At 38.5% G+C, this 24,215-nt stretch overlaps 1 protein-coding gene across 11 annotated transcripts in view; it reads right to left on the bottom strand.

Annotated features, from left to right (window-relative positions):
- LOC137251128 (FHIP family protein GG24907) overlaps positions 1–24,215 on the bottom strand; it is a 45,209-nt gene that overhangs the window by 7,977 nt on the left and 13,017 nt on the right. For 4 of the 11 annotated variants that reach the window (XM_067785213.1, XM_067785217.1, XM_067785215.1 and 1 more), the window contains exon 6: positions 21,474–21,512. The exons of 3 other annotated variants lie outside the window; for them this stretch is intronic. In XM_067785213.1, the coding sequence (XP_067641314.1) occupies positions 21,474–21,512 (39 nt within the window). Of the gene's footprint in view, positions 1–2,096; positions 2,391–5,418; positions 5,518–15,208; positions 20,623–20,648; positions 21,369–21,473; positions 21,513–24,215 lie in introns of those variants that run through there. 4 more of the 11 variants (XM_067785219.1, XM_067785220.1, XM_067785222.1 and 1 more) reach the window with 4 other exon arrangements.

Here is a 24,215-nt window from a genome sequence, read left to right as displayed (position 1 = left end):
TGCTAACTGCCAATAATGCATACATAAATCTTAACACAAGCCTCTGTACTGCTTTCCTTTAATTTAATAGTTTCCCTTTACAAAAATAACACAGGCCGACAAAATTTAACCAACATTCAGACCCAGAAACCAGACTACATATATATTTCCGAAGGTTTATGATGCGCTGAATCCTCAGAATTGATCTATCAGCTAACTTAGCAGGTAGGTGATTAGTAGGTTTGTTTACAAGTACATATACATATCGCTCATTTGCTGCAACGTCGTCATAACTAAAAAAACATGACTTTTGAGTTAATCTATAAATCTTATAAAATAAAGTCGCTAAATGCCATGTATGCACATAACTTCACACAGAATACTCCGATTTTAAAACGGTTTTTTGCATTTGAAAGCTTAGCTACGTGAGATGGTACAGTTAATCACCCCTATTCTGCATTTCGATTACGTTCCCGTTCTACGCTCCGCTTAAATCGAAGTTCGGTATTCTGCATTACGACGGAATCGTAACGAGAAGAGGAAGAGCAAATGATTTTTCGAAATCAGCTGTTTGTACGGAATGTGTGAACAATGGAACAAAATAAATTAAAGAAAATTTGTAAAAAACACTGAAAACGTTAATCACCCCTATTCTGCATTTCGATTACGTTCCCGTTCTCCGCTCCGCTTTAATCGAAGTTTGGTATTCTGCATTACGACGGAATCGTAAAGAGAAGAGGAAGAGCAAATGATTTTTCGAAATCATCTGTTGGTACGGAATGTGTGAACATTGCAACAAAATAAATTAAAGCAAATTTGTAAAAAACACTGAAAAACGTTTATATTTTATTATCCACGCCATTTTGTACAAAAAAAAGCAATAGAATATATTGCCGCAGTGTTATATTTTTTTGAGTGAAGTGCTTTCATAATTGTAAGTGTGTTTTTGTCGTTCTTTTGGCCAATTCCCTGCCGTGGCTACCGAGTTTTGTTAAAACGGATTCCTGCACGAATATAGTTGACATTTTCTGAATTTTAAGGATGCTAATTTCATTGCACTGGCCTAAAATACTTTATAAAGGTTTATTTATTCCTTCCGCAAGGATTGTTTACGTTTTCGCTTCACCTTCCTCTACGCCGGCAGCTTGCTTTGGCATATAACTGGACCCAACGAACAGACACAAATTATAGCTGTCTATTATAATGGAATCAATAGCCGCGGCATATTTGTGGAGTTGGAAAGCAACGCATACGAAAATGGCCAGACGAGAATGGAAAGGCAAATATTGCGACATTTGTGTAATCCATTTGAGATGAGTGACGAATTGTAAGAAATTGAACTTAAAAGTGGTAAAGTTTAAAGGCTTATTCTCTTATTTAGGTTCAAAAAAACTCTCGACTTAACAAGGATGCTTTCAAGTATGTGTTAGATACTTTTGCGGGGCAAATACGTCCAAGGACTTCGACATCGACATGTTGTGTTTGACCTGGAAACATATAAAAAACAATCATCATCAAGCCTTCTACGTTTCTTAACAAGTTTTACTTACATTTTTGTTAAAATTCTGTTATAAATTAATAAAAAAAATAAAAAGAAAATATTTTTCCGCCAACTAATTTGCAACTTAGAAAAACGGAACTACGATCGAAATGCAGAATACAAAAAATCGAACGATTCGAAGTTGGATCGAAAGAGATTGGAACACAGAATACCAAAATTGCCAAATCTAAAAAATTCCAATCCAAGTCGAAATGCAGAATAGGGCTGAATATTTTATTATCCAAGCCATTTTGTACAAAGAAAAGGAATAGAATATATTGCCGCCGTGTTATATTTTTTTGAGTGAAGAGCTTTCATAATTGTAAGTGTGTTTTTGTTGTTCTTTTGTCCAATTCCCTGCCGTGGCCACCAAGTTTTGTTAAAACGGATTCCTGCACGAATATAGTTGACATTTTCTGAATTTTATGGATGCTAATTTCATTACAGTGGCCTAAAATACTTTATGAAGATTTATTTATTCTTTCCGCAAGGATTGTTTACGTTTTCGCTTCAACTTCCTCTACTCCGGCAGCATACTTTGGCATATAACTGGACCCAACAAACAGACAAATTATAGCTGTCTATTATAATGGAAGCAATAGCCTCGGCATTATTTGTGGAGTTGGAAAGCAATGCATACGAAAATGGCCAAGCGAGAATGGAAAGGCAAATATTGCGAGATTTGTGTAATCCATTTGAGAGGAGTGAATTGTAAGATATTTAACTTAAAAGTGGTAAAGTTTAATGACTTATTTTCTTATTTAGGTTCAAAAAAACTTTCGACTCAATAAGGATGCTTTCAAGTATGTGTTAAATACTTTTGCGGGGCAAATACGTCCAAGGACTTCGACATCGACATGTTGTTTTTGACCTGGAAACATATAAAAAACAATCATAATCAAACCTTTTACGTTTCTCAACAAGTTTTACTTATATTTTTGCTAAAATTCTGTTATAAATTAATAAAAAAATAAAAAGAAAATATTTTTCCGCCAACCAATTTTCAACTTAGAAAAACGGAACTACGATCGAAATGCAGAATACACAAAATCGAACGATTCGAAGTTGGATCGAAAGAGATTGGAACACAGAATACCAAAATCGCCAAATCGAAAAAATTCCAATCCAAGTCGAAATGCAGAATTGGGCTGAATATAATTTGAAGATATTTATTATAGGGGCGCGGCAAATTGCCAAAATGTAGCAAAAAATCATAAAATATTTGTTTACACAGCTATAACTCATAAACGGATGGATGGATTTCAAAAATTCTACTTTTCAGTAAAACTTTGAAATATTTACCTTCGATCTGCATCAAAAAAAACTTGATTCCTTTCTTATATCAGCCAAATTGTTTAAACAAAAGTAACATTTTTATCAAAAAATGCATGTGTGTTTGTTCGCTGTGAACTGTCCGCGCTAATTGCTTTTGAGTGAGGCTTGATGCGACACATCCATACGCACATATATAGCATTCGCTGCGTTATTTAACTTCGGGCGTAGGTTTATAGGTATGTATGGATGTACATCACTACATAGTATAAAACAAAGTCGCTTTTTATGTACCTATGTCCCTTTGAATGCTTAAACCTTTAAAAATACGCAACGGATTTTGATGCGCTTTTTTTAATAGATAAAGAGTGATTGAAGAGGAAGTAACAGATGAACATATTTGGCTGAAAATTGGTGGAGGGGTAGCTTAGAACCAGGAGACAGGCATAGGCTAATTTTTATCCCGTTCTGGATAGGGTCTTGAGATCAAAACGTGGACGTGGGTAATCCTGGGATATGTTTGTACAATATGGGTATCGAATGAGTACTTTGATACGGGGTATTTTTCGCACCCGCGGGTAACTAGGGTCTCGAGATATAAGCGAAAACGTGGACGCGGGTACCCCTAGAATGTGTTTATAGAATATGGATAACGAATGAAAGCTGTTGATGAGTGCTTTAGTACAGGGTAGTTTTCATACCTATTTGTGAAGGGTCTCGAGATATAGGCCAAAACGTGCATCAGGGTAACACTAGGATGTGTTTTTACATTATGGGTATCAAATTGAAGCTGTTGATGAGCTCTTTAGTACAGAGTAATTTTTATACCGCTGGGTGACTAGGGTCTCAAGATATGGGCAAAACCTGGACCCGCATACCCCTAGATTGTGTGTGTAATATGGATATCAAATGAAAGTTGTTGCTGAGAGCTTTAAAGTAATTTTCATTGTGATATTCGATTTAGTTGCATTAACCTGGCAAAACTGATAAATGTGCATGCGAAGCCGAAACAAAGACATGAATTAATAATACCCACATAACTATTTACATACGTCCTATTCGATTTGCCTCGCAATAAGGGATGAAGAAGAATGGGAAAAACTTTAGAGAAGAGAAAAGAGAGGAGACTGAGAAAGAGATACAGTGAGACGAAAATAGATAGAGATAGATGTAGCGAAAATACGGAGGGAGGAGTGAATAAAAGGATTAAGAAAAAGTGAGGAAGGGGGGGGGGGGGGGGGCAGAGCTAGACGGAAAAAGCTTATTAAAATGTATGGAGATAGACCAAATTTAGGGCAGAACAACGTCTGACGGGTCTGCTTGTAACATATAAACGTACCCAATATCATGATCTATGCTGTATAAAAAATCTTCGTGATCAGTTAAAAATTTAGCAAGTGTTATAAAAATTAAAAAATGCCTTTATATGCGCAACATATGGCAGGCAGTTAAAATCTTTGAATGACTTTCCTGGAAAATTGTGTTTTTTTAGTTATGAGGACGTTGCAGCAAATGAGCGATATGTATATATGTTGTAGTTAAGTTGACCATGCATGCATACACAGGCAGGCGTTGGCTGTATACTAGGCCGGGTCGATTTGTGGGGAGACCAAAAAATCGCCCATTGCTCTGTGAAAATCATATTCTAGGGATCAAAATAAGAAACTTTGCCGAAGGAACCATACCTCTAAAACGAATTCTGATGTCCCCCCTTTGGGTCGTAGGGGCAAATTTTTAAATGCCTATGTTTTTTCTTTTTGGAGTTTATTTTTCTCTTTAGAAATTTATTTAGTCAGAACATATGTAAATGAAAAAATGAATTTAACTTAGTAATAGAAAAGAAATTAAAAAAAATTATTAGAAATTAGCGTTTTTACAACCCCCTTTTAAAACCAAGGCATCACTGTGATGCATTTGCATGTCGTAAACATAGTTGTGTGGGTTTTTTATTCAACCGTTTTAAAAAATGAAGGTATCACTGTGACACAATTGCAGATCGTAAAATTGCTTGTGTTGTTTTTTTTAAGCCACTACAAGACACAGCAGGTAGAATTGAAATTGCTCCTACCCAAAAGTTCGACCCAAAGGGGGGGGACATCAGAATTCGTTTTAGAGGTATGGGTCCTTCGGCAAAGTTTCTTATTTTGATCCCTAGAATACGATTTTCACAGAGCAATGAGCGACTTTTAAATCGACCCGCCCTACTGTAGCATGTATCTGCTGCAAGTAAATGTAAGCAAATTGCTCGAGGACAGTTCAGATATGAGTTAATATCTTTTGAACCACAAAATTGTCCAACTTAAAATAAAAAGGATTTTTTAGATGAAAGTGTATCGCATATTATATATATTTTTTCGAAAATATTCGTGGGGGAAAACCGTATGTAATAATTATTTAAAAAAAAATAATTTTTTATTCATTATTTTGATTTTATAAAATTAAATATTTTTTTAACGCAGTTATAAAGTAAATATTGTTACCTTCAAAATAAAACAAAAATTAATAAGATACTACGAGTGGAACCAAAGATATAGCATTTTGAACGTAGGCAAGTTTGCTTACCCATCGAATCTGACCACATGCAGATCTCTGAAAAAACAATTTTTTCGAGGAAATCCTGACACAGGTATTTGCTTATGTCGTGCGAGCAGCTTAAAGAAAAAGTTTGAGCCGAATCAAAATTATGAAATCTCTAAAGTTGCACGATTTGTAAAATAATGACCCACCTGAAAATCGATTGAGATAACATGGACATGATATAGTCGATTACTAATTTTCTTAAATTGAGTCTTATTTTTCTTAAAATTTTGTCTCGCACCATAAGTGTGCTAACTCACCACACCCCTACACTATCTAACCCTCGGGTACCAAGTCACACACAGCCCTAACCACTAGAAACCAGCCCTATCATACAGCAAGCAGGCTAACCCACTTAACCCTGGGACAGCGTGTACTAGCATATGTTTCTTAAAATAGGTTAGGTTAGGTTGAACTGGCCGGTCCATGAGGACCTCACATAGACTGATTGAGTCCGTCGTGTTACCATAAGTTTGTTTTAACGACCAAACTGAAAAACCCTATCAAAAACCAGGACATATGTTATAAAAAAACTTCGTCCTCTTGGCAAATACTAGAAGCTTCCTAGGACTTAAGCCACTTGCTGCTTCTAGATCTGACAGCTGTATCACTCCTAATAGCTGGAGTCTTAGCCTGGCAAGTGCAGGGCACGAGCACAGAACGTGCTCGATCGTTTCCTCCTCCAACCCGCACTTCCTACATCTCCTATCACTGACCAAGCCTAATTTAAAGGCATGTGACGCCAGAAAGCAGTGTCCAGTCAGAATACCCGTCATGAGTCTACAGTCCTCTATTTTTAATGCTAGAAGCAACTGTGTTAGTCTAAGGTTGTAAGACCTACACATACTCTTCGACACTTTACAGACCCGCGCTTGAACCCACGCCTTTCCCGCTTGGTCGATCATGTTCACCTCTCGCCTTCGCTTAATCTCACCAATCTAATTGGGACGTCTACGGAGCAAGCTTCAAGGGATGCGCCCTTTTTAGCTAGTTCGTCCGCTTTCTCATTCCCATCTATTCCCATATGCCCTGGGACCCAATATAGATGTATGCTTCTCCCTGTCCCGATTCTCTCCAGAGACTGCTTACACTCTAACACGGATTTAGATGATGTGCCATGCGAGATTATTGCCTTAATTGCTGCTTGATTGTTAATATAAAAGTTAACACGGTTGCAGCTTAAGCTATTCTCTTCCAGGGTTTCTACTGCTTTGGTTGCGGCTAATATTTCCGCTTGGAAAACGCTACAGTAATCCGGCAGCCTGTAGGATCTGCTTATTTCCGGATCAGCGCAGTATACCGCAGACCCTACTCCTTCCACTACTTTGGAACCATCGGTGTACACATGTATCGCCTCGCCCGCCATTTACGCACCCTTGCGCCAACCGTCCACCTCTATTGTGGCTTTAAGATCTCCCTCGAAGCGCAGATAGGGAATCAGGTAGTCTGTTCGTCTTGTGATTGATGACGCTATACTACTATGGCCATATGGTCGGCACTCAAGCTGCCCGAAGCACCGAGCCTGGTTGCGGTCATTAATGCTTTGTTCTTTGCTACCAGGTCTACAGGTGGAATGTGCAGAATGGCATACAGTGCAGCCGTCGGGGTTGTTTTCAGAGCTCCCGTAATGCTAAGCATCGATAGTCTGCATACCCCCTCTAATTTTTTGAGGTATGTTGCTTTTTGTGTGGCTTTCCACCAAACAAGAACTCCATAGTATAGAATAGGGCTTAAAATCGCTGTAAAAACCCAATGAGAAAGAGAGGGCGATAGGCCCCACGTACAACCCAGCATTCTTTTACATGCATAGAGTGCCGTTGAGGCCTTCTTGACCCTCTCCTTCAGTTTGAGCTTCCTGTCTAGGATGATTCCTAGATATTTTGTGCAAGGTTTATTCTGTAAGGTCATCCCTCCTAACTTAGGCCTGGTCCAATTTGGGACCTTGTACCTCTTTGTAAACAAGACCATATCCGTCTTCTCCACATTGACTTTCAACCCGACATTAGATGCCCAGGTATGAATATCCCGAAGCGCCCGATCCATCCAAGAACTAATCGTTGGAAAGCACTTTCCACTTATGACAATTGCAACGTCATCTGCGTAAGCCGTAAGTTTTACGTGTCACTCATCGAATTGCCTGAGCAGTTGGTTGATGACCAGCGTCCACAGCAGAGGTGATAGCTCCCTCCTTGCGGCGTGCCCCTGTCCACTGATTTCGTGGCCTCGTACAATCCCCATTGTGATGTAATCTTTCTGCAATTTAACATGCAGCCCATCCATCTGATTAAGGCAGGATGTACTTTAATGTAATTAAGACCCGGCAATGTCCAAGAAGACTCCTAGAGCAGGGATTTCTCTATGCTTATTACCACCCTATGCAATGCGGTGTCTACCGACTTGCCTTTGGTGTACGCATGCTGTGTTGTGGAGAGCAGCTTTTCATCCACGTTGGACTTTATGTACACATCTATCAGCCTCTCAAAGGTTTTGCGCAGAAATGATGTCAAGCTAATGGGTCTATAGTCTTTGGGATACACGCGACCGATCTTCCCCGCCTTTGGTAGAAAAGCTACACGAGCAGTTCTCCAAGAGTGCGGTACATGATTCAGTCTTATGCACCCATCGAATATCATTTTAAGCCATTCCATGACCTCCCTACTTGAGACTTGTAGCATGGCCGGGAATATACCATCTGGGCCCGGCGATTTAAGCTTAGAAAACGTCTTCACTGCCCACTCGATCTTGGTATCGGTCACCAAGCCCGGCACTACTAGCTCCGTGATCGAAGTGTGAGTGATGTCTGCTGGCTCTTCTAAACCGTCTCCCGATGGGAAATATGTGTCGAAAAGCACCTCAAGGGATTCCTCACTATTACGTGACCATTGCCCGTTCTCTTTCTTTATTAGTCCCTGGACTATGTTTCCCTTTGCTAAGACTTTTTTCAACCGTGCTGTTCCGCTGGAGCACTCTATGTCCGTACAGAAATTTTTCCATGAGTTTCTCTTCGCCCTAGTAATTTCACGCTTGTAGATCCTCAGTAGATCTCTGTACTCGTCCCGACAGGCTTCGCTTTCCGCGGTCTTTGCGAGCTTAAACATTTTTTTACCTGTCTTCTTAGAAGACTCAGCTCATTGCTCCACCATGGCGGCTTTGCTTTTCCTCTGAATCTTCTTAGAGGGCAAGCTTTGTTATACGCAGTCATAAGCGTCCTTGTTAGGAATTCATTCGACTCCTCCAGTTCCTCTACATTAGCAACCTCTTTGGGTTGTCCCAGTTTTGTTTCTGGAATTTAGTCCAGTTCGTTGACCTAGGGTTTCTAAAGGTTCCTCCCTTCTCTACCATCTTTAGGGGGATGCTGAAGCTGATATACGCATGGTCGGAGAAGGATGGTCTATCAAGAACCATCCAATCATACCTTGACATATCACGCTCGGAGCTCAATGTAATATCCAGAACATTACTGGATGTTGGACCAATGTATGTAGGGACATTTCCCCTGTTGGCTATCTGCAAATTTGTTTGCAGGATGTAACAAAATAGAGATTCGCCTCTCTCGTTCGTATCTGCTCCTCCCCACGCATTAGAGGTTTACGCCGATCACTTTATCGGCGGCGGCGGCATAGGCTCTATTATATACCGGCGGCGGCGGCGTAGGCGGCGCGCCGGCGTACGCCGGTGTTCTTACTTTAAAAGCTTGATTTTTCTATTTAAAAAAATAATATCCAGGAAAGGTTTTGTTTATATGTATTTAAGGAAATCAACGTGTTGGCCAGTTCGGAAAGATCCGGGGTTTTTGCATCAAAATCTCGCAGACCGTTCAAAAATTTTCAGGAGTAGCTCCTTGCGAAGGGATTGTCCCTCGTTCGCATGCTCCAGATAGGCTTCGAACCTAACCCCGGTCTTTGGAATTGGTACTGCTGCGTCTGCTGAAAAGAAATAGAGATACATAAAAGAGTCACACTTTTGCCTGTATATCTCGTGCAAAGCGTGGTTTCACCTAGGGTTAACTCCTAATAATCGTCGCGAACACAATTTCTTTAAATCATTTGTCGCTCCTTGGCGGTCACGCATAAAGGCGACTTAGGGTTGCTATGAATGATCTATTAACACTCATGACTATCGTGGCACAGGGCGCCTCCAGTTTTTTCGGCTGTTTTTAAGAGCTAAAATTTCCGATGTGCGAACAGTAGGAATCCCTACCACCAGTCGCTACCACGCCTCCTGAGCCTCACACCATATGCCAGTACAGGAGCTACCTTCGTCGACGTCACTTTCCTAGAAGCTCTAGGTGTAGCTCCGAAGACTTTCCAACGGATGCTTTTGTCGCGCTATGCTGCCGAGCTACACTTTGAAACGTTAGGGAGTGACTATTCGGCCAAAGATGCCGCCCTCGAAATCATAAGCAGTCTAAGTGGATGTAATTGCGTCATGGGTGGAAATCCGTATAATCCTCGGCGCATCTACACAATTAAAATTTTACAAGGACCCTGGATAAAATTTTTAAAATGTAGACCAAGGATTGCAGACGTTTGTGTTCACAACATTGATTTCAATAGTCTTCGTTAAATCAAATTTAGAATGAAAGTCGACGGATTTTAAGTTGAAAGTTGTTAACTACTATTTTCCGGCCTTACGATATAGGAGCTCATTATGGATGACCGCGTAGCTTCAGTTTTCAGACAATTTCGACTGTCCACTACGTTAGGGTAGTATCACACACGGTCATTAGTTCCACTGTCTTGGGAAAGCTTTTGCTTCACCACTTTGAGTGTTCTTGCGAAGGACAAAGCCTCACCTGGTAGATATATGTGCCTACGTATTCACAATTGTAAAAGGAGCCGTAACGTGTAGGTGATATTTAAACTTGGTTGATAGGCTATAATCAATGTGATTCACTCCAAGGGACTAGTTTTGGATAGGGCCGCCAACTTTAGGAAATGTCAAACCGGGAGACTTGGGTGTTGAAGGATGAAGTGTGAAAATCAAGATTAACATTTCAGACGCTATTGTATAGTTTCGTAAATAAACAACAGATGTTTGAGAGAAAGCCCAAGTGATTTTTCAAACCTCTCTCATACGTACATATATCCTCAACTTAAGTGTGAGGTAAGAATCATTTCAAAGGAGTGTTTATTTCCCTAGAACCTACTAAAGGATTTTGCATCAATGATTTCGCTTATTCTTGAGGACAATTTAAAAACATGTCCGCCTTGGGTCATTTTATTTGAATTAATTGTTCATTATTAATTTTTTTTCTTTTAGTATTTTGTTTTAATAACTTGCTGAATTGGGTGATGCAAAATCCGTGTTAAGCTGACATCGAAAGCGCCTGTTTTTTCAAATAACTTTTGAATAGTTGTAAAAAGTTAAATTTCGCAATTAGTTTCTTATAACTGGCAGTGATGCGCATCCGTTGATACCACTTTCGACCATATCCGACCAATTTTCGACATGAACAATAAATGGCCTAAACAGTCTTAAACGAGTAGAAAATATAGTAACGCGCCGAACGCCGCGCCGCCACGCCGATATTTTTGACATTCGGCGGCGGCGTGCGAAAAACGACCAAAATCGGCGGCGTATATCTCTACCACGCATTGTGGTGCGCATTTGCATCTGCGCCTATGACCAACCGCCTTTTGCGCCCTTCCTCCTGTACTAGCCTTTTGCACTCCATCGGTGAAACCTCCGCAGCATGGGCCATGTAGCAGGACGCCAGGATAAATGCCTGCTTATTCTTTTGCTCAACGGCCACCGCTACGAGATCCTCAGTGGTGTAATTAGGCAGCATATATGAATGCAGCTGCTTCCTTACCATTACTACAGCTCGCACTCGTCCTTCCGTTTGCGCGTAGTAAACGTCAAACCCGCGCGCGCTAAGTCCAGAAACCTTTCCTCCCGATGAGAAACACGGCTCCTGGATTAGCGCCATGTCAAACGAACCCTCCTCAAGGGTTAGGAGTTCGCTCGACGCCACTTTACTGTGTTTTGGTTTATCTGTAGGACTCGCAGCACCATTGGGTTGTTTGTCCCCCTCCAGCACCTTCGTCTTGACGTCGTCGTCCTCCCCTTGCCCTTTTGGTTTAGAGTATTCGAGGCCCCCTTCAGCCTCTCATGACTGCTGTGCCGGGTGTTCCTCTGTGCGAGTCACAGCACCATTTTGCGGTTGGTCCTCTTCTAGCACGTTCGTGGTGACGTCGGGGACCTCCACCTGTCCTTTTTACCGTAGGCTTTTGAGGTCCTTTTCGACTTCGCCCACCTCTAGCGTGTTAGGGTTTTTATCCTCGGGACTTCTTTTCCTGAGTCGCATGTAAATTTTGCCAGTGCCGAAGGACATTTTGCCAAGCTGCGTGTACAAAATATCCTCCGCCTGCTTGTTTATTTGGAAGATGTAGAACTGACCATCCTCGGTAGGCCGAGATACAGTAAGTACCTTCCAATCCTGTGTCGGTATGTTCGGATTCTGATTCTGCAGAAGGCGCAGTGTATCCTGACTTCATCACGGATGGTATCCATACCTTAACTTTTGGTACCGTGGGGATTTGCGCTTTATCCACTCCTCCAGCCGCCGCAAACTCGCGATGTTGTCGCACGCTATCATCTTCACACCATTATACCATCCCCCCTAATCAAAAGTTGGAAGGGGCTTACTTGGTTGCTCCCGCATCATCTTAAGCATTAAGCTAATAAGCTCCCTTTCCACAGATCTCCACCTTTTAGTAGTCATTTGTCCGAAAGGATTGCTACGATCAACCAGCGCCACAGTCAGTGACTGCTTTCCCACATCACTCATCTTCTCGGGAAAAGCAGGAGTCTTAGTGTTATCCCCCTTTGGCACCTCCGAGTAAGCCGGAGTCTTAGCGTTATCTCCCTTTGGCTTATCTTCTACTTCCGTAGTTGGAACTTCCCTCTGACTCCAGCTTACGAGGTAGTTGCTACCTCGCTATTGGAGCCCATCTGTCTTACAGCTTTGGGCATACTTGTCTTGTCTATGCGACTGCCCTGCTTCGCGGCTCTAGGACTGGGTCCTTTCTGCCTCTTGAAAGCAGGCTTGTCGCCTTCCGCCGAACGTTGTCTCTTCATTCTGCCATTCGACGCTTCTTCCTCCTCGTACCGGTTGCAGAACCAAGGGTTTCTCCCAGCAAACCTTTTGAACTGCCTTCGACCTACTTCTACCGCTTCATGGGCCCATTCCAAGCGCTCGATCTCCACTTCTGTTGGGTCGACCACTGCTCCCAAGCGTTGTACAATTCTTAGTGCTGCACGGTACTGCGAGAAAGCTCTTTTAATCCCTCTGCTCCGTACCCTTCTCCACTCTTCTACTCCGCTTTAATTTGTGTGCTTCTCCAACACGGAGTTCATTGAATCAGCACTACTCTCGCTCCCCGAGTCCGACGCATCGCTTAACTCGTATTTGTCGTCCTTGGATTGTGACCCAGTCCTCCTCTTTACATCGTCCTTATTACAATCAGGTAATGAGTCATTCATCTTGTTCGTACGAACACCTGCCCGACAAGGCGTGTTCAGCGGTCCAGTATTATATACGGGGAAAGAACCGTCCGCCACAGCAGCGCCCCTTACGCCATAAATACTTCCCGAGGTGGCCCGGTATCGGGAAGGCTCCGTTCGAAAGCTTCGTCAGAATTCAAATCCATTAAAGCAGGTGTTCCTCAGGGATCAGTTCTTGGTCCTCTATTATTTAGTATGTTTGTCAATGATGTGTTTTCCGCGTGTAAGTATGTTAACGTCCACGCATATGCTGATGATATTCAGTTGTACCTTTCTAATCGTGTTGGCCTCGTTGAAGACTTATGCTTCAAAGTAAACTGTGATCTGTCTGCTGTTTTCTGTTGGGCTAAAAACAACGCTTTATGTCTTAACGCTACAAAATCGTACGTTATGCCGATATCCAAAAATGAAATCGACCCTGAAAGTATTCCATCTTTAAAGATTGGCTCGCAGGGCCTTAGTACCACTGACAAAGTTAAAAATTTAGGCTTTGTATTAAATAACAAATTAACTTCTTTCGACCATGTTAATAAAGTAGTCCGCAATGTTTATGTAATACTGCGGACCTTACGCATATCGGCACCGTTCACACCACAGGAAACTCGTCGCAAGCTTGCAATGCAGCTAATTGTACCCCACTTCACATACTTTGAACTTGCGTATACTAAACTTGACTCGGAGTCCGTCAACAAGATCAATGTTATTGAAGGTTACATGTTACCAGGTACGTGTATGGGGTAGGTCGATACGATCACCCTGGAGGGATAAAATTCAGGGATGCAAAATCCTTAATTACTTGGTTGCCAGAAACTGCATGTTCATGTTTAAACTATTAGAATGTAAGGCCCCCAAGTATCTTTATGAAAAACTGTATTTTACCAGGTCTCAAAGAAACCGCAAATTGGTGGTTCCAATGTTCAAATACTTAACGTCTTACAGATTGTTTTTTATTAGCGCTGTTAGACTTTGGAACTCAATTCCCGAATCAATTAAAGTAGGGCTGAATAATAGCAACTTCAAAAGCATACTGAAATACTTCGCTAATGTTGATATTTCTTCTATATTTTGACTAAAATACTATTTCTCAAATAATCTTTATGTCATCTAATTTCCTTGTTTCTCCTTTCATTGTTTTCTGTACCTCTGCTATTCATGTGTCTACATTAATTTGTAATAGTTATAAGATTAGTTTAAGTAAATGCATATATAAAACGCATACTTTTATGTCAGTACGTAAATTTTAGTTTTCTTTAAATTTTATATTGTTTTTTTTTTATATTGTTATTGAACTTCCCATTTACATAAAATGTATTAGCATAAGTTTTTAATGTCAGTTGATGTACATATAAAAGACTTTAAGTTCTTAGTTGTACAAATTTGTTAAATAAATGAAATGAAATTAATACAGCCGAATTTATCCCCTGGCTGCAAATCGTCCAATAGGCACGGTCCGCATAACACCCTGGATTAGGGGGTTGGCATTGGTCACCGACATCCCGCCGCCCTCCTATGGGGCGAAACGGCGTAGATGTCAGTCCTAAACAGCCCCGCCTCATAGTCGGGCGCTATGGAGTTCGGCTAAGCCCTCACACCAACGACAACGTGCCTACCCTAGTGAGGGGTTTTCTTAAAATAAGTCTTATTTAACTAGATATCTTACACCACAAGTGGGCTAACCAACTTAATTGTTAACCCATCAACTCCCGTATCCCCTAACACCTAGAAACCACCCCTACCACACCACAAGAAACATGAAAATTTCAAAATGCGTTATCTCACCAAAAAAAAATATATATTTGAGCAAACTCAACACCATTTGACAGAAAAATACTTGTATTTAAAGATGACATCCTTTAATTTTGGTGAAAGAAACATCTTCAAGGCTACATAACCTCAAATATGGGCAAAAGCGGTGTTTTTTTGCACTTTTAGGTTAGGATATCTCGAAAACCAGAGGCCAGATTTCGATTCACCGCATCAAAATCCTTCGCAAATATATAGTCCAGTTTCTTGGTCTGAGATGCTGTCGGCCTGTGTAATTAATCCCAAATGAATCCGAGTTGGCTACACACGCTAGCAAAGTTTCTGAATATATAGGTCTTTTAAACCAGTGGTTCTCAAATTTTGGGATACACAATTTAATAGCTGTAAACAATATACGAATTTGGTCCGATTGGGCAGCGGAAGCAGATGGTCAACTTCGTATATACTGGAAGCAATTTCGTAAATTTTAAATCGTTTTCTAGGCATTGGCTTTCAGATTTTCGGTGGATGCATCAACTCTTTTATTCACAATTTTGTCATAAAGGGCATTCCCCTTGCTCACTTCTTTTTACAATTTTTTGTTGGCTAGTGTAAACGGATCCGACAACAATTGCATGCAACAAATTGATAAGCAGCCGATTTTTGATATTTTTTTGTTTTGTTTGTTACATTTTAAATTGCTATGAAATTTTTTCGTGAAATTTTCGAACACGTGAAATGTGATAGGCAGATGCCGCCGCTGTTTTTCATTTAACTCATACGGCGAAAGGCTAAGCAGCGTAATCTATTTTTGAAAAAGTAGGTATATTAAAGGCCACGTTGCCAACCTAAAAAGAAGTAATTAACAAATTATCTGGCTCACAAATTGAACCAGACTTCTATCTGGATTTATCTGGCTCAAATCGTTGTTGTTGCATTTACATGCAAAATTATTTATCTGGCTTAGGATTTTGCCACCGGATGATAGCTATTATACTTACTACTTTATTATAATTTTCTTTTATTAAACGCACTTTTACCAAATTTTATATTTTATAATTTATTTAATTTATAGTTTTGAAATTCGCTTTGCAAATAGAAATGTAGATAGTAGTCACAAAACTGATTCTCAAATCTTTCAGTTGCAGCTCAGCTCATTCCCAATTTCTTCTCTCGCATGTAGTTGCCACACTTGATTGTTTCGAATAAAACTTGTAGTATAAATGTTTGACATAACATTTTATATAGAGAACTTGTAAGTTATAGAAAAGTAAAGAATCAAATCGCCGGAAGGTAATTCACCACTGGAGTAACTTTACATGTAATTCGGCAAGTTTAATTTTCGTAACACTTTAAGTTGAAACGATTCCAAAACAACTCAAACTTTTATTTTGTCGGAAACATCAACATTAAAAAAGGATGTTTTTTTATTATCTTATTAGATTCGTTCGCGTGAGTGAAAATTCCTAAAAACTTGAACAAAATGTTTATAACTTTGGAAAAATCCTGTTCGTTCAAACAAAACCTTTGCAACAAGAGGGCGCAATTTTGCATTTCGCTTGGAGGAGAAGTTGCAAAATTGTACCCGATAGATAGGTGTCCCGGTATCTCATAATTTTTTGCACAGTAAATTCCAAAAAGGATTTTTAATTTTGTATTGATAAATAAAAAACTAGATTTTTTCTTGTTTTCCCATTTTGTATGTTTTTTCGATTTGGTGGTTTTCTTATTTTGGTGTTTTTTTTTAGCAAGTGGCACCATCGTCACAAGTACAAAGTAGAGAGCGCAGTGAGCGTAACATTCTCTTTGAAATTTGCTCATGTATTGACTGTTGATCGCTGTTGAAATGACCAGTGAGATCAGTTTTGTTAACAGAAAAATCAGTTAGATTGATTAGGAATCTGTCAATTTTACAGAATTTTGTTAACTTAAGAGCGACAATTTTTCTTCTGTTCAAATGACTAAACTAATTTGTTCGCTTGACAAATAACTCGGTCGAATTATTCATAATTCGATCAATTTCACCGAATCTCCGTTAAGTCAAGAACAACAGAACCGATTTGTTGATTCTGCTAGCACCATTTCTTTCAGTGTATGAAGTATAAATGTTGGAGATTTCGAGTACAATACTCAGCTCCCGAGAAACTAGCTGATGAAGAAGTGAAATTCAGAAACATGTTCTAGTAATCATCGCCGTTTGTAAACTTTGTAATTTTTCTAATATCAATAACAAAATCTATTTATTGGTTTGGATTATATAAGCGAAATAATCGACTACTTGGTTTAATATGAAAAAACAAAATGCGAGCGGAATGTAGCTTTGTGTGATTGTTAGATGACATGCAGCAGGTGAAAAATGTAAAATTATTTAAGTATTATGGTTAAACTATTTTAACATTGTAAACCAATTAGCAACATAATGTTATGCCGAGTTACGCCTTTAATGGTTCGTTTAGAAGTTATTTACCACGACCACAACAAATTCAACGCGAAAACGAAATCTAAAAAACTCGCATATTGTTCGTGTATCACGGAATAGATGAAATCATTTCGCAGCATATCAGTTACAACTAATTAAAAAAAAAAAATAAATAAATGTAAGGCGCGATAACCTCCGAAGAGATCTAAGGCCGAGCTTCTCTTCCAATATGCGTCGTGCTCCTCTTGATTTTCCCTACAAATTGGCCGGATGGGACCTACATGATTTTATGCCGACTCCGAACGGCATCTGCAAGGCAGATGAGTTTTCACTGAGAGCTTTTTATGGCAGAAATACACCCGGAGCGCTTGCCAAACACTGCCGAGGGGCGACCCGCTTAGAAAAATTCTCTTCTAATTGAAAAACCTTATTTCTAAAAATTTTGATGTTGCTTTGCCCGGGGTTTGAACCCAGGGCATCCGGTGTGGTAGGCGGAGCACGCTACCATCACACCACGGTGCCCGCGTTACAACTAATTAAATAAGATCAAATTGTTTAAGATTTTATTATCAAACAAACTGTGTCATCAAGTTATTTCCTTTTTATATTAATATCGGTACACTAAAACAGGTAAAAAAATGTTGACTAGGTAACCCTAAACCTAACTAGTTTATCGTTTTTGATATTTATATCCCGCTTTCCCGAAAATTTCGAGTTAAAACTCTCCCAAGTATCGGTTTAATTGTATATTGAACGTTCGATGTAGAGGGGGAGGAGTAAGAGATTGGAAAGAAAATGAGAAGCTTTCGAAAAGAGTAAAAATGTCTGAGGTTGGCCCTTATTTTTTTAGGGTCGATTTTAATGTGAAATTAATTTTTGCGAATCACAATGATAAAAAAGCTTTCGGAATTCTTCGAACTATCTTTTGAGTTATAGCCATAAATATTTTTTCGAAATTTCTTAGTTTTCTCGCAAATGGTAATACCGATTTTTCTCATTTTTGAAACAGTGACAACCCTAAAAAAATTGTTGGATTGCGTGTTCCATTTTCTTCATGTTGGAGTACTCTAACAATACTCCTTTGCAATGCGTTTGCGGACCACCATAAGCCGATCATTGCTCGTTTTTTAACGACCGTGATCACGACACGATGACAATCGAACAGAGTTGCCAAAAGAAGCTGATAATAAAATTTTACTATGGCAACTCTGATAAAATGCAACTGGTTTTATGTATACATACTATAGTACAGAGAAATATTAGTTTCTTTATTCACGCAAATGCTAAATAACATAAGAATATTCGTGGTATAAAATATAAAAGTTGCATTGCCCCTCTCCATTTACTTTCATTTTAAATTAAATTCTCTCCGACAATTCATTCCGACACAATTCCTCTTTAGTATTTTGGCATATGATCCTCTGTGGGTGCTCCATGGAGTACTACAGTGAAAGTACTTTGGAAAGTACTCTCACGTATGTACTCTATGGAATACTCACAAACAAAGCGAGAGTGGGATCACCTACTCCTCTCCTAGGACATCGCAATGTTAATTGGAGCACATTTTTTGTATGAATACAGATTAGTTTTGGAACACTCCTATACTCCCAAAGGAGTATTCCTTACACTATTTATGGAGTACTCGCGTTTTTTGAAGGGAAGTGATGATAGGCTGCTCTAAATTATATAGACCTCATTATCTTTGATTTAATCGTTTATTCATTTATTACATTCGTAAATTTAATTTATTAATTTATTGTGACTCAGAATCTTCAAATTTACGAATATAGAACTTATTTTAATAAAATTAATAAAAACAAGTAAAGATGTCTAAGTTCGGGTGTAACCGAACATTATATACTCAGCGTGAGCTTCAATTGCACATTTCATTTCAGATAAATTACTTTTCTACATAACGCGTGGCACCGCCCGTTGAAAAAAATGTCTCGCCATTTCCTCTTACAATAAAACTTGATATGTGAAACATCATTGATTCAAAACTATTTTTTGCTAAGTTATAGGTTTTTATTCTAGTCTACGAGCCTTTTAAATCTTTTAAACTTGTTTTATATCTAAGTTGACATGGTCTTTAACCGATCCCGCCCATTTTTACTAGAAATATTTTCTGCTATAAGGAAAATATGTGTACCCAATTTTGTTACGATATGCAAATTTTTCTTCCAGTTATGGCTCCCGAAACATTGAAAATTGCTTAGACAAAAAAGGGGCGGTGCCACACCCATTTTTTCAAATTTAAGTGTTTTCCAATTTAAAGTAATAATTAAATTTAGAAAGTAAAATTCTATTGATACAAAGCTCTTTTTCGATAAGATATAGCTTATTATTTTCGTCGACGACCCTTTTAAAAATCTTTTATATAAAAGTGGGCGTGGTCTTTAACCGATCTCGTCCATTTTTTCTAGAAATATTTCTTGCAAAAGGGAAAATTTGTGTACCCAATTTTATTAAGATCCGTTAATTTTTCTTCGAGTTATGGCTCCCGAAACATAGAAAATTGCTTAGTCATAAAAGGGCCGGTGCTACGCCCATTTTTTTAAATTTGAAGTTTTTCCTATTTATTGTCATAAATCCACTTGGGAAATGAAATACGATTGTTATAAAGCTCTTTTTTTGCAAAGATATAGCTCATTTTATTCGTCCACAACCCGTTTAAAAATCTTTTATATAAAAGTGGGCGTGGTCCTTAACCGATTTCGTTAATTTTTCTTCAAAGCATTCCTTATAGTAAAGGCAACCTCTCTGCCGAATTTTGTTACGATAGGTTTAACGATTTTTGATTTATGATTAATAATATTTGTAAAATTGACTTGATCACAAGTGTCTCAATATCAAATTTCAGCATTCTAGGTGTATTATTTACTAAAGAATCAGGTTTTTTCCAAAATGTTATATATATAAAAATTGGGCGTGGTTATCATCCGATTTCACACATTTTCAATACCAATCTATTCTGGGTCCAGATAAGCTCGTGTACCAAATTTGGTGACGATATCTCATCAAGTTATCGTGTTATCGTACAGACGGACGGACGGACGGACGCACATGGCTCAATCAAATTTTTTTTCGATACTGAGGATTTTGATACATGGAAGTCTATATCTATCTCGATTCCTTAATACCTGTACAACCAACCATTATCCAATCAAAGTTAATATACTCTGTGTGCAAAGCACGCTGAGTATAAAAACTGGCAAATTTTCGAATTACTCGAAAACAGATATTGGAAAAAAGTCGATTGAACAAACAAACATAGGAGTTAAGCTTTGCATTCGTTCGTTTTGTTGATTTTTCTACAGGGAGGATAATTGATGTACATATGTATATTGTAACGATTTTTCGTCATCTCTTGTCAAATTTGGTTTGGAGACAAATTCGGTTTCGGCGTTACGCCATCATCAGTGGCATTTTTCGTTCTGATCTCTTGCTGTCATTTGTCTTATATTTATAGTTCCTAGGTGCATGACCAGGTATCGTCAAATTGGATATTTCTGTGTGTATACAGGTGTGTTATGTGTTCATTCAGAAACGGGCGTGGTTATTTTTTGACATTTATAGTACGAGTCTGTGAAAATTTGATTTGGTCTTTAAACTTACGCAATGCTATTAGTTGACCAATTTTAATTATTTTGATAGTGAAATATACAATTTTTTTGTCAAATAAATTTATTCATGGCAGTCGTTTTGGGTCTCACTTTATTTCATTTCAGCACTTCCTTTATATAAATGGACAGAAATTAGCGAAAAATGTCTCCTTATATAAAGACATATTCTTGCTATACTTTGATTTTTAAATTTTGACATAGAAATTGCAAAAATATTTATAAGAAGTAAAAATATAAAAGTGGAGCGCACATTACTTGGATTGGAAAGTTGGTAGGAAAGGAGACATTACGAGTCAATCAATTTTCCCGGTGTCTTATCTTATCTTTGAAGTTTTACAGTTGTAGCTCAATGAGAACTTACATAAAAATCAATCCCAAAATTCGCTCCGTTTCGTACGATTTTTCTAAATATCTCATCCCGTACGCCCCCTAGCGAATCTTTTTGTATCGTGTCATCGACCTCTGAATTAGGTTTAAAATTTTAAGTCTCTAGCTCAACGAGAAGTTACTTAAAAGCTGGTTTGAAAGTTTTCAAATTCTTATCTAATTATTTTGATCCGTGCGCCACCTAACGGATTTTTTCCTTTTGTTGCATTGTCTCGGTGTTCTAACCTATGTGTAAAGTTTCATGGGTTTAGCTCAATGAGAAGTTACTTAAAAATCTATTGCAAAATTTGTATGAAAAGCGGACAAACATTCAACCGACCTAATATAAAGGAAGTAAAAAGCGAACGATTAACATAGATTACTAGTATGCATATACAGTAAATAGATAAAGTACTATTTTTTTTTTTGTTTGTGAAATATTTACCGGTGAAGAATGCGTAAATTTGTGATAAGCCAGATGAAGCTAGGAATTCAGAAAATACAAGAAATGATAAAAGTAAGTAACTAATATATGTACCTTCAAAAATTCTTATTTTTTTAATGCAAAGTGTAATATGTTTATATATCACATATTGGGTCTCCACTACAATCTCAGTAAAAGATGAAAGTAATATCCGAACCATTTAGTCTTTTTCTTTTAATAGTGCTACTATCAAAAACGCACAAAACTTAAAATTTTTGATTTTAAAACTAAAAATCTGCCCAATACTAATTTTAGCACAAAAACTTAATGGAATAACAATTTCATTTAATGAAATAATTAATTTTTCCGTTTCACGCAGGGCAACTTGGTTCATTAACATCTGTCAGCAGCCCCAAAAATGTATTATGAATTTTACAGAAAATAGTTAAAACCGTGACACATTAGGGTGGTTACACGGTATATGGTGAATTTAAATTTTTGTTCTATCCTTCGGGGCACCCTCCTAAAATATGCTAATAGATCAGAAAATGATTATTGCAAAGTTTCAGGCCAATCCGATAATGTTAAAAGGTTCATTGAGGTCAAAGTTAGGAAAAACAGCGATTTTAAAAAAAAAAATTTTTGTGTTTCGTCAGTAAAAGTTAAACCATTTATGTCAGGAAAATGACTCGTATACCATTGAATATTGTAATGTCCATAGAAGTTTGCATGGAAATTAAAAATTAGGGATATCCACTATGACCTGATTTGATAAATGCTAAATACTGCTAAAAATAACCGTTTTATAAAAATATTATTAAGATCAAAATCAATACAAATAAAATTACCTATCGAATGGTGTACGAGTCAAGTTCCTGGCATAAATGGTTTCACTTTTACTGACGAAACACAGTGTTTTTTCTGAAAAATCGCTGTTTTTCCTAACTTTGACCTTAATGAGGCACATTTTAGCATTATCGGATTGGCCTGAAACTTTGTATGTATCATTTTCTACTCTATTGGCATATTTTATGGGGAAGGGGGGGGGGGGGGGGGGGTGCCCCACCCTAATGATACATGTATAGGGAGCTGTTCCGCTTTTTCTTCTTGAGCGCCATTGCCCCCATTTGACATAAACTTCTGCCATTCTTTATGGAAACAGTGCTACAAAATCCTTAAACTTCTCAAAATGATATTTTTATTTGCTGTTTGTTATAGCTTCTGAAAAATGTGTTGATTGGCTGAAGCATAGGAAATGTTACTAAGTAAGATTTAGGACCTCTTTGAACGAACCGATATTTTGGTATATTTTTTGGCGTTCCACGAGCTGGTTCCGGTCAGGTGTTAAACTGAACAGCAATCCAAGAACATATACTTACTGCATCTGCCAGAAAATACATATGTATCTTGATCTTCGTATGCGGTTGTTGCTGTGCGAGAGCTTAGCCGAACTCCACAGCGCCCTACTATGTAGCTGATCTGTCTGAGACGTGCATTGCGCGATATTTGAACAGAGCTTTCCCCTCACTGGGCCACCATGCAATGTAAGCTCACCGTAGCAAGGAGCACTGCTGCCACGAAGGGATTGATGAGCTAAAAGGGAGTTAAAACAGACTCCGGAGGAGCAAACGCTGTGACTCCGATTGTAACTAGGAGATGAACGAAATATTTCCTCAGTTCCTGACTGGTGCGATAAGGGCTCGCAGGTATTCATAAGGGCAAATATCGATATATTAGGGTGGGTCGATTTATTATAAAAATTATTGTCGAGCCTGCGAAATTTCATTTTTTTTACTTTTTTTCGACTTTGATTTTTAAGGTTTTTTTCACGACCTACTAAAAAAATTTTCATTTGATTGTAAAATTTTCAATTATACCCTGTCCGACCCAAAAATGTTCGCTAAAAACGTTGGCAATAACAGTTTTTTGACAAAAAATATTATTTTTTGCGTTTTGGGGAGTGTTTTGGTCGAAAAATTTACCCTTTCGCCATTTTTTTTTTTAAGGGTTTTTTCAAAAAACTGTTATCGCCAACGTGTTTCGCGGACATTTTTGGGTCGAAAAGGGTATACATGAAAATTTTACAATCAAATGAAAATTATTTTAGTAGGTCATGAAAAAAACCTTAAAAATCACAGTCGAAAAAAAGTAAAAAAAATTAAATTTCGCAGGCTCTAAAATTATTTTTTTGGGTATGCGTAGTGCAAAATTTTTTCCAGAGCCCAAATCCTATCGAATAATCGATGTCGCGATATCGGTTAACTTTCGTCCATACAAATCGACCGACCCTAATGTATAGCTTGGACAACTGTAGAAATGAATATGATTAAGTTAAGAGTTAAGTTGATAAGGCTGAACAATATTAGCACCTTGAAATGGTTAATAGGAGGTTTTCCAAACTTCCAAAGGCAACGTCTGAGTCCCATGTATGGTGAAGTGGAAAGGCGCGCCGAACGTGTTGCAGCATCAGTACAGTAGTATACCGACAAACAAGGAGGCAGAGTATATTGTAGCAAAAGCAGCAAAAAAATGCGTACTCGCAATGCCGGAACTGTTTGATGGAGATAAACAAATTAGTGTTTCGGCGAGTGTTACAGATCAACCTCCAATACAGTAAAGTGTCGTCGAGCGAACTCCTCTTACTATTTAGGAGAGTTCGATGTGGCTTCTATACGCTATACATGGCTCCGATCTGAATGGTACTGTTATTCAAACAACTTCTTATCAGTGGCTTGCAAGATGGTTTCCTTAATACGGAGGACA

Source organism: Eurosta solidaginis, chromosome 4 (assembly GCF_040869045.1).
Source record: "Eurosta solidaginis isolate ZX-2024a chromosome 4, ASM4086904v1, whole genome shotgun sequence".
Lineage (NCBI taxonomy): Eukaryota > Metazoa > Arthropoda > Insecta > Diptera > Tephritidae > Eurosta > Eurosta solidaginis.
Note: the sequence above shows the minus strand (reverse complement) of the source record. Positions and strands in the feature narration are given on the sequence as shown.